The sequence below is a fragment of the Aricia agestis genome, chromosome 20 (genome assembly GCF_905147365.1).
Source record: "Aricia agestis chromosome 20, ilAriAges1.1, whole genome shotgun sequence".
NCBI classification, from domain to species: Eukaryota; Metazoa; Arthropoda; class Insecta; order Lepidoptera; family Lycaenidae; genus Aricia; species Aricia agestis.
Genome location: NC_056425.1, coordinates 10,312,946 through 10,325,393, shown reverse-complemented (window position 1 = coordinate 10,325,393; position 12,448 = coordinate 10,312,946). Strand labels below are relative to the sequence as shown.

The following is a 12,448-nucleotide window of genomic DNA, read 5'->3' as shown; positions in this document are numbered from 1 at the left end:
GCTTTAGTCATTGCTGAGAAAAACGATATCGCTACAGCCAAATTATCAAGGCGTCGCCTTAAGTAGAGAAAGTTTAAAACCCCTGCGCGGGGTAGGGTAGTGTCGAGAAATTGATGCTGCATGCAGTCATACGACGGTAGGCCTTTCTGGAGAATTCCACCAAGATTTCGACTAGAGATTGCAATCCGGAAAACCGGATCCGGTAATCTAACGGATCCGGCATGATTTTGGTCGGCCGGATCGATGGGAATCCGGTACATTCGGGTCCGAATTGAAAATGACGCCGGATTGCAATCCCCAATTTCGACCGATTCAGTGTGACCTACAAAGACAAAAACCTAATGTTTCTTCTCGTGACTGTACTCAGCCAGTTCTGGGATATTACATTATTAAAATAATTTAATTGTCAACCTGAAACAATTAATGCTAATTTAATCTTGTTCTGACATAATTATCATAAATGTGGCACCCGATTTTAAGTAGCGAAACATCATAATATGGTAATATGGCTATTTTTGAATTGAGTCAGCTTTTTGTGAAAACGCATTTAGGGTTGCTAGGTCGCTAAACCGAAAAGTCGGACAAATCAGTCAGCTTAGCAGCTCTGGATTTATGTATAGGCAGTATAATAGGACATGGCCTATGGGCGGCAGCGTCATAGGATGGTGGCAGAGTTGGTACATAAGGGCGGAAAAATTAAAGTGGCCTCTTTAACAAACTCATAATTAATATAAATCCGGCCCTGCAGCTTAGCCGGACTAAGCAGTCAGCTTAGCCGGTCATTTAAAAAAACTGGAAAGGAAACTCTGTCACTGAGTACTTAGAATCTAAACTCTCTAATCTCTGCGGTATAGCAACACTTTCGGCAGCGGCGCGCGTTTACAAGTTTTACTAAAACAATTTAACATCTATAAGTTAATATTGAAGATAAAAACCTAACCTAAATGATAGTGAAAAGCTGAACTTACAACTTTGACCATACTAAGTTAAAAAAAAAAAACTCTTTCAGTGCTGTTACTTTCACAGTGAACTCTACAGTGTGTAACAAAAATAAATGATAATACTTTAGGGTGTGTACGTGTTTCTTGTAGAGAGTTCACTGTGAAAATAGCAGCGCTGAAAGACGATAATTTTTTTTCACTTTTGTATGGGGAAACTCGTGACGCTCGGGCCCTTGCCCATACAAAAGTGAAAAAAAATTGTCTTTCAGCGTTGCTACTTTCACAGTGAACTCTCTACAAGAAACACGTACACACCCTAAAGTATTATCACTTATTTTTGTTACACACTGTATACAAGAGACACACCAAGATAGGTATTATCATTTTGTTTTGTTACAGCCTGTATAAGTTTGAAGATAAAAATTGATATACACGAAGAGCTAAATAGCTCTTCAGCAGTCGGATATAATTAATATTAACGCCTCCGTGGTCTAGTGGTATAGAGCGCGGCTCTTGACTCGGAGGTCGTGGGTTCGATTCCCGCGTTGGAAACATGTTATTTCACTATAGATCACCTGATTGTCTGACAAGTAAGATGATCCATGCGTCGGATGGGCATGTAAAAAGTCGGTCCTGCGCCTGATCTCTCGCCGGTCGTGTCGGACTTCCGTCCCACTGGGTTATGAGGGTAAAGGAATAGAGAGTGCTCTTGTGTACTGCGCACACACCTGGGCACTATAAAATTACTCCTGCGTAGCTGGCCTGGTTTCAATGAAACCGGCCACCGTCACCGAAACCGGTGTGGGAGCTATTATCTATTATTATATTATTATATATAATTAATATAAACCTTTGTCTTACAAAGTCAAAGAAATAATGTCCAACGATCTAAAATTACTATTGCTTAATGTTAATCACGTGATTAACATCTTAAAAACAATAAACTATTTATTTGAATTACAAACATAGCTTTTAGAACCTGATATTGATGAAAATGCTAATTAATTTTGCATCATGGAAAAATAGGTAGACCCTCAAATTGAAGAGAAAAAAATAATGAATAATAACAGTGACGAGTAAATGTCATGCGCGGAACGAGATTTGGTGAAAAACAAAAAAAATAGCCACCTGAGGTCAGAGGTAGGTATGTTGCATCGAATAGAATCGAATATATAAATACTCACATTATAAAATATTTATCATTCTTCATTTGGATCTGACAAATAAGGACCATGAAGTTTCTGGTGAGTTTTTATTTATGAGACTTTTTGTGGCTGCAGACGAGGTGTCCAGACAAATTGCATCCGAAAATTTCGGCAGAGAAAGTGGAAATGGGATACCAGCGTCGCTGAGGGCCGATTAAATTTATTCCATATCCAATTCAGCGCTGGACTGCTACTCGAATAATTTTAACGGACACTGGAATGCAATTCAGCACATTTCAGTGCATTGGAATCAGTGTTTCCAGATTTTTTTTGTGCCAAGTCGGGACGTTTAAACTTTTTGAGCGAAAAAAATTTTCAGAGCGGATTTTTCAGGCAAAAGTTTACGTGACAATAGATAGCTAAAGTAGCTATATTTCAATCTTTATTACGCATCTTTCTTTCTCAGCACGCTGCGCGTACGTTCGGGTTTTCCCCGAAAAGCGGGACTGAGCCTGTACCGCGGGGGACATTTAATTTTGATAGAAAAATCGGGACGTCCCGCCAAAATCGGGACGTCTGGCAACGCTGATTGGAATGCACTGAAATGAACAGTGGCGTAACTATATGGTGGCAGGGCTGGCAAAATGCCACGGGCCCCCAACCCAAAAGGCAGAAATTTTTTATACATTGTTTTATTATTAACGTGACGATTTCTACTAATAGGACCCCATTATTATCCACGGGCCCCGGATGTTATAGTTACGCCATTGGAAATGGAATACGCCAGTAGCAAGCCAGCGCTGAATTGGATCACTGAATTATAATGTAAACCGGCCATAAATGACGTAGCGTTTGTAATGCCTTACGTCAAATTCCATATACATTGCATTTCGAACTTCGCTATCCCAATTATCGAATGCAAAATGTCTAGTACCCCGACATTTTTTTAAGGAATAAGGGCTTTACCAACCAGACCTACTAGACGAGTGGCAAGCGATTATCGTAAACGCCAACAAAATGTATGCGATTTGACATAAGTCATCGCTTCGCTAGCCAATACTAATGTCAAATCCCATACATTTTGTTGGTGTTTACGATAATCGCTTGACACTTGTCTCTAGGCCCAGTCATCGCTACCAAAGAAGTGCAAACAGTTCTATGAGCTACTTCCATGGTGTCAGTTAAGCTGCGCATGCGCTCTACTTTTATGGCGTTGATTACACTGAGTACCGACCGAGTAGTGGGTAGACAGAAGCGAGACAGTGCAAACAGATAATTTTATTAAATAAATAAATAAAAACATATTTATTAAACATACAAGGACAGAGCACAGCCAGAGTTTATAACACAGAAGAATAACAACAAATTGACATGACGCACTATAACATACAACATTGAACTACTTAAAACTAATGGGTGTTCGGTTATGGCTGTGCAATGCACACACCGCATGTTTAAAGGGAAAGCCACTCAGGCATCGACCGCGGCGAGCCGTGGCGCCTGATCTTCCGTAGCCCCCTGTCAGTTTGTGATCCCACAAACGGCACTCTTATAAAATTAATCATCCCAAGCACTGTCTCGCCAGTCTACTCGGTAGGTGTAACAAGGCCCTATACATTTCATTGGTAGCGGAAACTGATGGTTACGCCAATATTATTTAAGTTATTCGCTAAGATGCTAATCGACCGTATTATAATATCTTCGGTAGCACAAGACCTCAAAAACTTTTATAAATTGTATGCTTCAGCACGAACAAGTCATCTTGGCAAGTGAGATACCTTGGTTTATAAACTGCAGGCCAAGAAAGTTAACGGTTTCCGTAGAGCTTACATAAATAACTTATTAACTTCCCTTAGTTTTTAATTTTATTTTTAGCAGTAAAATAATTAAAATACATTAAATTTATGTTTAATTGACATCTATTTTAATCTATCTTATTTGCTATCTTCTATTGAAGATGTAAAAAGTTGCACTTTTTTTTTATTTATAACCGTCATTAAGTACAATAAAATGCAGATAGTCTTGTGAGTAAATTTATAATTAAAAAAATGACATACTATGACTTTATAGGCAGCATTTAAAATAATAAATACTTAATTGTAATTAAAATAAAAGGATTTGACATAAGACCTTTCAAACTCTTCAGTTTAATCATGATTAAATGTGAGTGTCGCCGTAAGAGGTTACTAAAAGGAGGTATAAGGTATTCATTAATTTAGTGGTAATAGGATATAGGTACTTAGGTATTACTTAGAACTGACATTTGGGAGATTGCTAGATACAAAAAGATGTCCACAATCAGCACTCCATTAACATTGTAATTACTACCTAATAAATATAGGAATAAAAACAAATTTTATCACATCAATCCGTGATTTCAAATGTCAGTAAAATTACAAGTTACGACTCATGCAAATCCTAGTTAATACTTAGGATTTGCATGAGTCGTAACTTTTACCAGTTTATTACCACCATTTACCAGTTTATTAAATACTAAATAGCCATGTAAGCAATACTATGTATTATAATACCTACTTGGTGTTTTAAATAGTCAATTAATTTTTAAACAGTACGTAAACTTTTAAGAGTGAATCCATACTTCCGTACTATATTATTATAAATGCGAAAGTTTGTCTGTCTGTTTGTCTGTTACCTCTTCACGGCCAAACCGCTGAACCGATTTTGCTGAAATTCGGCATGGAGATACTTTGAGTCCCGGGAAAGGACATAGGATACTTTTTATCCCGGAAAAATGTACGGTTCCCGCGCGATAAACGAGTTTTGTTGTCATCTAGTATAATCATAATTTTATTTCATTTATTTATTATATTTTAGCAACATAACATGTAACAACTGCAAGGTCACGCTAAAATCTGATGGTATTTTCAGATCGTGGTTATCGCTTTGGCCGCGGCTGCGTCCGCACGCCCCAGTAAGTATATTTACTTTCTCACTCTCACTCGATACATTTTCCATTTATTTATTCAATAAAATGTAAGTAATGAAAATAAAACGTTAATTACAAAACTCTATTTCGCACGATGCCTCAAGGATTAAACTTAACACAATTAATGTCTACATATTATAAAGCATATTATATTATAATATAATATATAGTAAAAGCCTATAAGGATTATCTTCGGACTAGTACCTATACAAACAATAATAGCAGTTATTAAAATATATTGTTTTAAATGACACCTATTCCTTTTTCAGATCCCGATCCTTTCAGCTTTGGATTTGGCACTGGCCGCGGAGGTAAAAGCAGCTACAATAAGGGTGGTGCTTCTGCCGGATTTGGATTTGGGGGCGCAAGCGCAGGCATCGGCTTTGGTGGATCAGACAACCTTAAAGGCAGCGTTGGCGGTTCCAGTGGACCAAGCGCTGGCATCGGGTTTGGTGGATCAAGCGCTGGCGTCGGCCTCAGTGGATCAGACAGTGCCAAGGGCGGCCTAGAAGGAGCTAGCGCTGGCATCGGCTTCAGTGGATCAGACAGCGCCAAGGGCAGTCTTGAGGGCGCAAGCGCTGGCATCGGCCTGTCAGGTTCTGACAACCTTAAAGGCACCGTTGGCGGTTCCAGTGGAGCAAGCGCTGGCATCGGTTTTGGTGGATCAAGCGCTGGTATCGGGTTTGGTGGATCAAGCGCTGGCGTTGGCCTCAGTGGATCAGAGAGTGCCAAGGGCGGCCTAGGAGGAGCTAGCGCTGGCATCGGCTTCAGTGGATCAGACAGCGCCAAGGGCAGCCTTGAGGGTGCAAGCGCTGGCATCGGCCTGTCAGGTTCTGACAACCTTAAAGGCAGCGTTGGTGGTTCCAGTGGAGCAAGCGCTGGCATCGGTTTTGGTGGATCAAGCGCTGGCATCGGGTTTGGTGGATCAAGCGCAGGTATTGGCCTCAGTGGATCAGACGGTGCCAAGGGCAGCCTAGAAGGAGCTAGCGCTGGCATCGGGTTTGGTGGATCAAGCGCTGGCGTTGGCCTCAGTGGATCAGACAGTGCCAAGGGCAGCCTAGAAGGAGCTAGCGCTGGCATCGGCTTCAGTGGATCAGACAGCGCCAAGGGCAGTCTTGAGGGTGCAAGCGCTGGCATCGGCCTGTCAGGTTCTGACAACCTTAAAGGCAGCGTTGGCGTTTCCAGTGGAGCAAGCGCTGGCATCGGTTTTGGTGGATCAAGCGCTGGTATCGGGTTTGGTGGATCAAGCGCTGGCGTTGGCCTCAGTGGATCAGAGAGTGCCAAGGGGGGCCTAGGAGGAGCTAACGCTGGCATCGGCTTCAGTGGATCAGACAGCGCCAAGGGCAGTCTTGAGGGTGCAAGCGCTGGCATCGGCCTGTCAGGTTCTGATAACCTTAAAGGCAGCGTTGGTGGTTCCAGTGGAGCAAGCGCTGGCATCGGTTTTGGTGGATCAAGCGCTGGCATCGGGTTTGGTGGATCAAGCGCAGGTATTGGCCTCAGTGGATCAGACGGTGCCAAGGGCAGCCTAGAAGGAGCTAGCGCTGGCATCGGCTATGGTGGATCAAGCGCTGGTATCGGTTTTGGTGGATCAGGCGCTGGCATCGGGTTTGGTGGATCAAGCGCTGGCGTTGGCCTCAGTGGATCAGAGAGTGCCAAGGGCGGCCTAGAAGGAGCTAGCGCTGGCATCGGCTTCAGTGGATCAGACAGCGCCAAGGGCAGTCTTGAGGGTGCAAGCGCTGGCATCGGCCTGTCAGGTTCTGACAACCTTAAAGGCAGCGTTGGTGGTTCCAGTGGAGCAAGCGCTGGCATCGGTTTTGGTGGATCAAGCGCTGGTATCGGGTTTGGTGGATCAAGCGCAGGTATTGGCCTCAGTGGATCAGACGGTGCCAAGGGCAGCCTAGAAGGAGCTAGCGCTGGCATCGGCTTCAGTGGATCAGACAGCGCCAAGGGCAGTCTTGAAGGCGCAAGCGCTGGCATCGGTTTTGGTGGATCAAGCGCTGGAATTGGCTACAGTGGATCAGACGGTGCCAAGGGCAGCCTGGAAGGAGCTAGCGCTGGCATCGGCTTCAGTGGATCAAGCGCTGGTACCGGTTTTGGTGGATCAAGCGCTGGAATTGGCTTCAGTGGATCAGACAGTGCCAAGGACAGTTTTGAAGGCGCAAGCGCTGGTATCGGTTTTGGTGGATTAAGCGCTGTAACTGGCTTCAGTGGATCAGACAGTGCCAAAGGCAGCCTTGAAGGAGCTAGCGCTGGCATCGGCTTCAGTGGATCAGACAGTGCCAAGGGCAGTCTTGAAGGTGCAAGCGCTGGCATCGGCTATGGTGGATCAAGCGCTGGTATCGGTTTCGTAGGCTCCAACAAAGTCCAGGGAAGTCTTGAGGGTGCAAGCTCTGGAGTTTTGTCTGGCAATATTGAAAGTTCAAAGGACAAGGTCGAAGTGGTAAGCCAAAAATTGGAAGGTCAATCAAGCGGCAGTATTGTTAGCTCAGAAAACAGCCACGCCAGTCTTGAAGGATCCCATGAAAATCAAGTAAGCGGACAAGAAAGCCATTTGCAGGTGAGCGAAGGTGCTCTCGAAGGTCAGGCCCACTCAAGCCATGTTGCAAATCAAAAACATGAAAGTCATTACCAACAGTCTTTTGAACTTCATAAAAACCAAAAGCTTGAAGGCCAATCAAGTGGAAGCATTGTAGGCTCTGAAAGCAGCCAGAGCAACATTAAAGGATCTCTTGTAGGACAAGCCCACGAAAGTCAAGTAGGCCAAGAAGTAGTTGTTGGTCAGCAAATCGTAAATGTTGAATCTAGTCAGAGCAACTTGGAAGGAGCTGTCGCTGGTGATATTCACGATAGCCAAAAACTTGCAGGTCAATCCAGCGGCAGTCTGCAAGTATCCGGAAGCTACAACAACCTTGGGGCCGTCTCTGGTCAAACTTACGAAAGCCAAAAACTCGAAAGTCAATCCAGTGGCAACCTCCAAGTATCCGGAAGCAACAGCAACCTCGAAGGAGCGGTCTCTGGCCAAGTGCAAGAGAGCCAAAAACTTGAAGGTGAATTGAGCGGAGCTTCTCTAGTATCCGAAAGCCACAGTAACCTTGGTGCTGTCTCAGGTCTGGCTCAAGAAAGCCAAAAACTTGAGGGTCAATCCAGCGGCAATCTTCAAGTCTCCGAAAGCCACGGTAACCTTCAAGGGTCTCTTGTGGGTCAGGTGCAAAAAGTTCAAGGAGAAGTTAGCCAGGGTCATGGAGCAGCTTGGCAAGTAAGCCAGGGAGTCGTCTCAGGCCAAACTGTAGTTAGCGGCGCTAGCGTGGAAAGTAACAAGGGAAGTCTCGAGGGACAACTCTCAGGTCAAACACAAAACCATGGCGTCCTCGTCGGTTCCCTCGGAGGTCAGGTATCCGAAATCCACGATGAACAAGCGAATCTCGCTCAAGGACACAAGAAAGAAAGCAGCCTGCAAATCAGCCAAGGAGCTGTCGAGAGCCAGGGTCACTTGAGCGGTGGGCTCGTCAGCGGTGGTATCGTGAGCGGCAGCCAAAACCTGGAAGGATCACTCGCTGGCCAGAGCCATAGCGTGGTCTCCCAGTCTAGCCAAACTGTCGGAAGCGGCTCCCTCGTCAGTGGCAGCCAAAACCTCGGTGGTCATAACGTGGTCTCCGAGTCCAGCCACTCCAGCGGAGGCGGACTCGTCGGCGGCGAGCACAGCAGCAGCCACAAGTTCTCGGTCTCATCCACCCACGGCCAAACTTCCCACTCCAACAGCGAATGGCACGGCAGCACCAGCGGCTCCGTCCACGGAGGCGCCAGCGGCTCCGCCCACGGCAGCGCCAGCAGCTCCGTCCACGGCAGCGCCAGCTCCCTGCTCGGTGGTGCCAGCGGCGTCAAGGTCACTGGCAAGCCCAAGACCCACTCCTCCAGCTACGGCATCAAATCCACTTGGTCCGTCTTGTAAATCGATCTCCCGATTGAAGCTCAAAGTCTGAATTGATAATAAAGTATTTAACATTATTACGTTTATTATATTTTTATTTTTTTAGCAATTAAGTTACCAATATACTGCCTGTTAATATAATTGTAGATAAAGTATTACAATCTTTATTTTCTTAGGAGACAATATCAATGCTTAAATAGTGGCTTCATTACCTCTTTCTTTATTAAAAAATTGATTAAATAAACATAATATATTTATTACAATAATAAATTCTTCATATTATTATGTAAATGTAAGCCCTTGCGCGCACAGCGGCCAGTCGCAGCGGCCATCGAAAATATGGTGCGGCCCCGCTGGCCGCCGTGGGGCCAGGTGCCGGGTGAGCGTGGTCTATGGCGGTTTCATACTAAGGTATCTATCTCGATGACCGTCGCAACCTGCCTGCCTAGCATACGCCAACAAGATATCTCACTCTACATGTTTTCTCGATGTTTGATGCTTTTTCTTTTTTTATGAAATAAGGGGGCAAACGAGCAAACGGGTCACCTGATGGAAAGCAACTTCCGTCGCCCATGGACAGCCCAGACTCGCAGCATCAGAAGAGCTGCAGATGCGTTGCCGGCCTTTTAAGAGGGAATAGGGCAATAGAGGAGGATAGGGAAGGAAAGGGAATAGGGTAGGGGATTGGGCCTCCGGTAAACTCACTCACTCGGCGAAACACAGCGCAAGCGCTGTTGCCTGTTTCACGCCGGTTTTCTGTGAGAACGTGGTATTTCTCCGGTCGAGCCGGCCCATTCGTGCCGAAGCATGGCTCTCCCACGTATGAATGTTTTGTCTCTTCATCTCTATTGACCCTAGCATGACATACATGTTTTCCCGCGTAGATCTATCATCGAAATAACACATTTTATAGAATTTTGTCGAGATTTTGACATTATGAAACGAGTAGTTTTTAATTATCTTGAGAGTGAGACGTCTCGTTGGCGTATGCTAGGCAGGCTGGCCACTGCGGTTAGGCCGCAAGTGCGCGCCCGGGCTAAGAGATGGTAATTAGAAGAACTGGCAAATACAGGTAAACCACTAAGTTAACTGAGCGAGGACTTCAATAAAACACAATATTTAGTAACATAAAACAGTAGTAATTTATTCCTTTTACAATAGTTGTGTTAGATGTTTGAGATTTGTCATTGTTTTATTAAATTATAGCAATTAATGAAAGCCAGTAGACGTCAGTCCACCAGCAACACTATGAACTACCTAAAAGCTATTGCTAAAATTAATAAAAATGTTCCGTCTTGTTTTTATAAACAACCGATTTATGAGACTGTTTAATGCTAAGGACTCACATACGGTTTTGCTCGATAGTTTTACTCCAATCGAGCAATAACCACCGTGTGGACCGCAAAACTGACAGCTCGAAGGCTCGCTTCGAGCCGGCTCGATGGAATTAAATATGTCAAATATGTTATTTCCTTCGATTCGGAGTAAAACTATCGAGCAAAACCGTATGTGAGTACTTAGCATAACAGGAGTTTATCTATTCAATAGAGTTAATGATTGTTTACACGTTTGAAGTTAATTAACACGCTATTGAAATAATAACTTCTGTCAAAACACCGCGCAAATCGGGTATTATACTAATAATATTTTCTATTTGTTATTTCTGATATTTACAAATATTTTTCACTATCCCAGTGTCTTATGAGACATTTCCAATATTATCAGACGAAGGCAACGTCTTATTAATAAATTATACTGTGTAAAAATGTTTGCTACCATTTGAATCGGTTAGTAAAGAAAGGGAACAAGTCAGGTTTTTTCACATTTGGCAATATTGATGGCAAATAACTCTTTGGGCCAACACTCATACTGTAATCAAGAAAGGGGATAAGTCAGGCCATTCTAAGACAAAAATAAATGCGGATCACAAAATGAATGTAGTTATGAAACCAAACATGTCACTGACTTGTACCGTTTCTTCAACAAACTTGCAACACTGATTTTTTGACAGAAATCAAGTGACTGTTATCATAACCTTGTCTTAACCTAAACAAAATATTATTTAATTATTAATTGTTTGCTGTTATTTTATACCAAAAATGTCAAGTTCTGGGAGTGAAACGGCAAGAGAAGATGCTGAAAATATAAGAAAAAGAAAGGGGGTAAAAAATGAAACAAAAGCACAAAAAATCAAAAGATGTCGAGTTAAAGGCTTACAATACGAAAACTATAAGGGGGACATAGTACAACCTAAAAGAATTGGTGAGTCTTGTAACTGTTCTTTGAAATGCTTTGAAAATGTTGATGAAGAAACAAGAGTCATGGCTTTGACAGACTTACTCAACCTTAACACAAAAAATGAACAAGATATATTTTTGTATGGTCTGATAGAGCTTAAAAATATAAAGCAGAGACGTCCAAGAACTGCAGACCCTAAAAAATCTAGACCTAAGAGTTATAGTTTTAAGTATTTCATCAAAGTAGTTGAATCTAAAGTACTTGTATGTAAGAAAGCATTTTGCAGCATTTATGCTACTTATAAAAAATAATGCGCTGTATAGGCTTCAACGTTTACTTCGTTTAGGCGAATTGCCATCTGATAAAAGAGGAAAGCAAATGAATCAAAAAATTATACCTGGCTCTGTAATTCAAGAAATAAAAAATCATATATCTAGTTTTCCAGTAAAACAATCACATTATGCATCAAAGGAATATGTCTATTTGCCTGCAAATTTAAATGTAAAACTTATGTACAAAATGTACAAAGAAAAACACCCATTATCACAAGCTAAGTTATCCTTTTATTATAATGTTTTTAGAAACCACTTTGACCTGCATTTTGGCAGACCTCAAGTGGATGTTTGTTGTGAGTGTGAAAGACTTAATATAAGAATACAGTCATCAGACTTAAATCAGACTGCAATTCATACTGCTAAAGCAGAGCTAGCAGTTCATAAAAAAAGGGCTCAAAAGTTTTATGCCAGCATAAAAGAAGTTCAGAAACTGTGTGAAGAAAGGTCAGATGTTATGGGGCTTACGTTTGACTACATGCAAAATATTTCCTTGCCTTGCATACCAGTTCAGGAAATGTTTTATTATAGACAACTGTCATTATTTCCATTTTGCATTAAAAATTTAAAAACTAATGAAAGCCGTTTCTTCTTATACCATGAAGGTATTGCGCTAAAGGGCCCAAATGAAACCTGCTCTTTTTTATTAAAATACATACAGGAACAGATTCCTTCAACAATAAAAGAACTTTACCTTTTCACAGATGGTTGTGGTGGCCAGAACCGCAATCACGTAATGATTAGTTTGTGCCAAGCACTTGTGGACACTGGCAAATTTGAAAAAATTTTCCACAGATTTCCAGTTCGTGGCCATTCTTTTTTACCAAACGACAGGTCATTTGGCACTGTAAAGAAAATATTGAGAAAAAGAGATAGATATTACCATCCCATGGAAATTTGTGAAATTATTTGCAGTG

At 42.6% G+C, this 12,448-nt stretch overlaps 1 protein-coding gene across 1 annotated transcript; it reads left to right on the top strand.

The window, feature by feature from the left end:
- Nucleotides 1-4,239: 4,239 nt before the first annotated feature.
- Nucleotides 4,240-8,982, top strand: LOC121737426 (fibroin heavy chain-like). Its single transcript, XM_042129103.1, has 2 exons — nt 4,240-4,249; nt 5,303-8,982. Exons 1-2 carry the CDS (start codon nt 4,240-4,242, stop codon nt 8,980-8,982), a joined length of 3,690 nt encoding a protein of 1,229 aa, XP_041985037.1.
- The last annotated feature ends 3,466 nt before the right edge of the window (nt 8,983-12,448 follow it).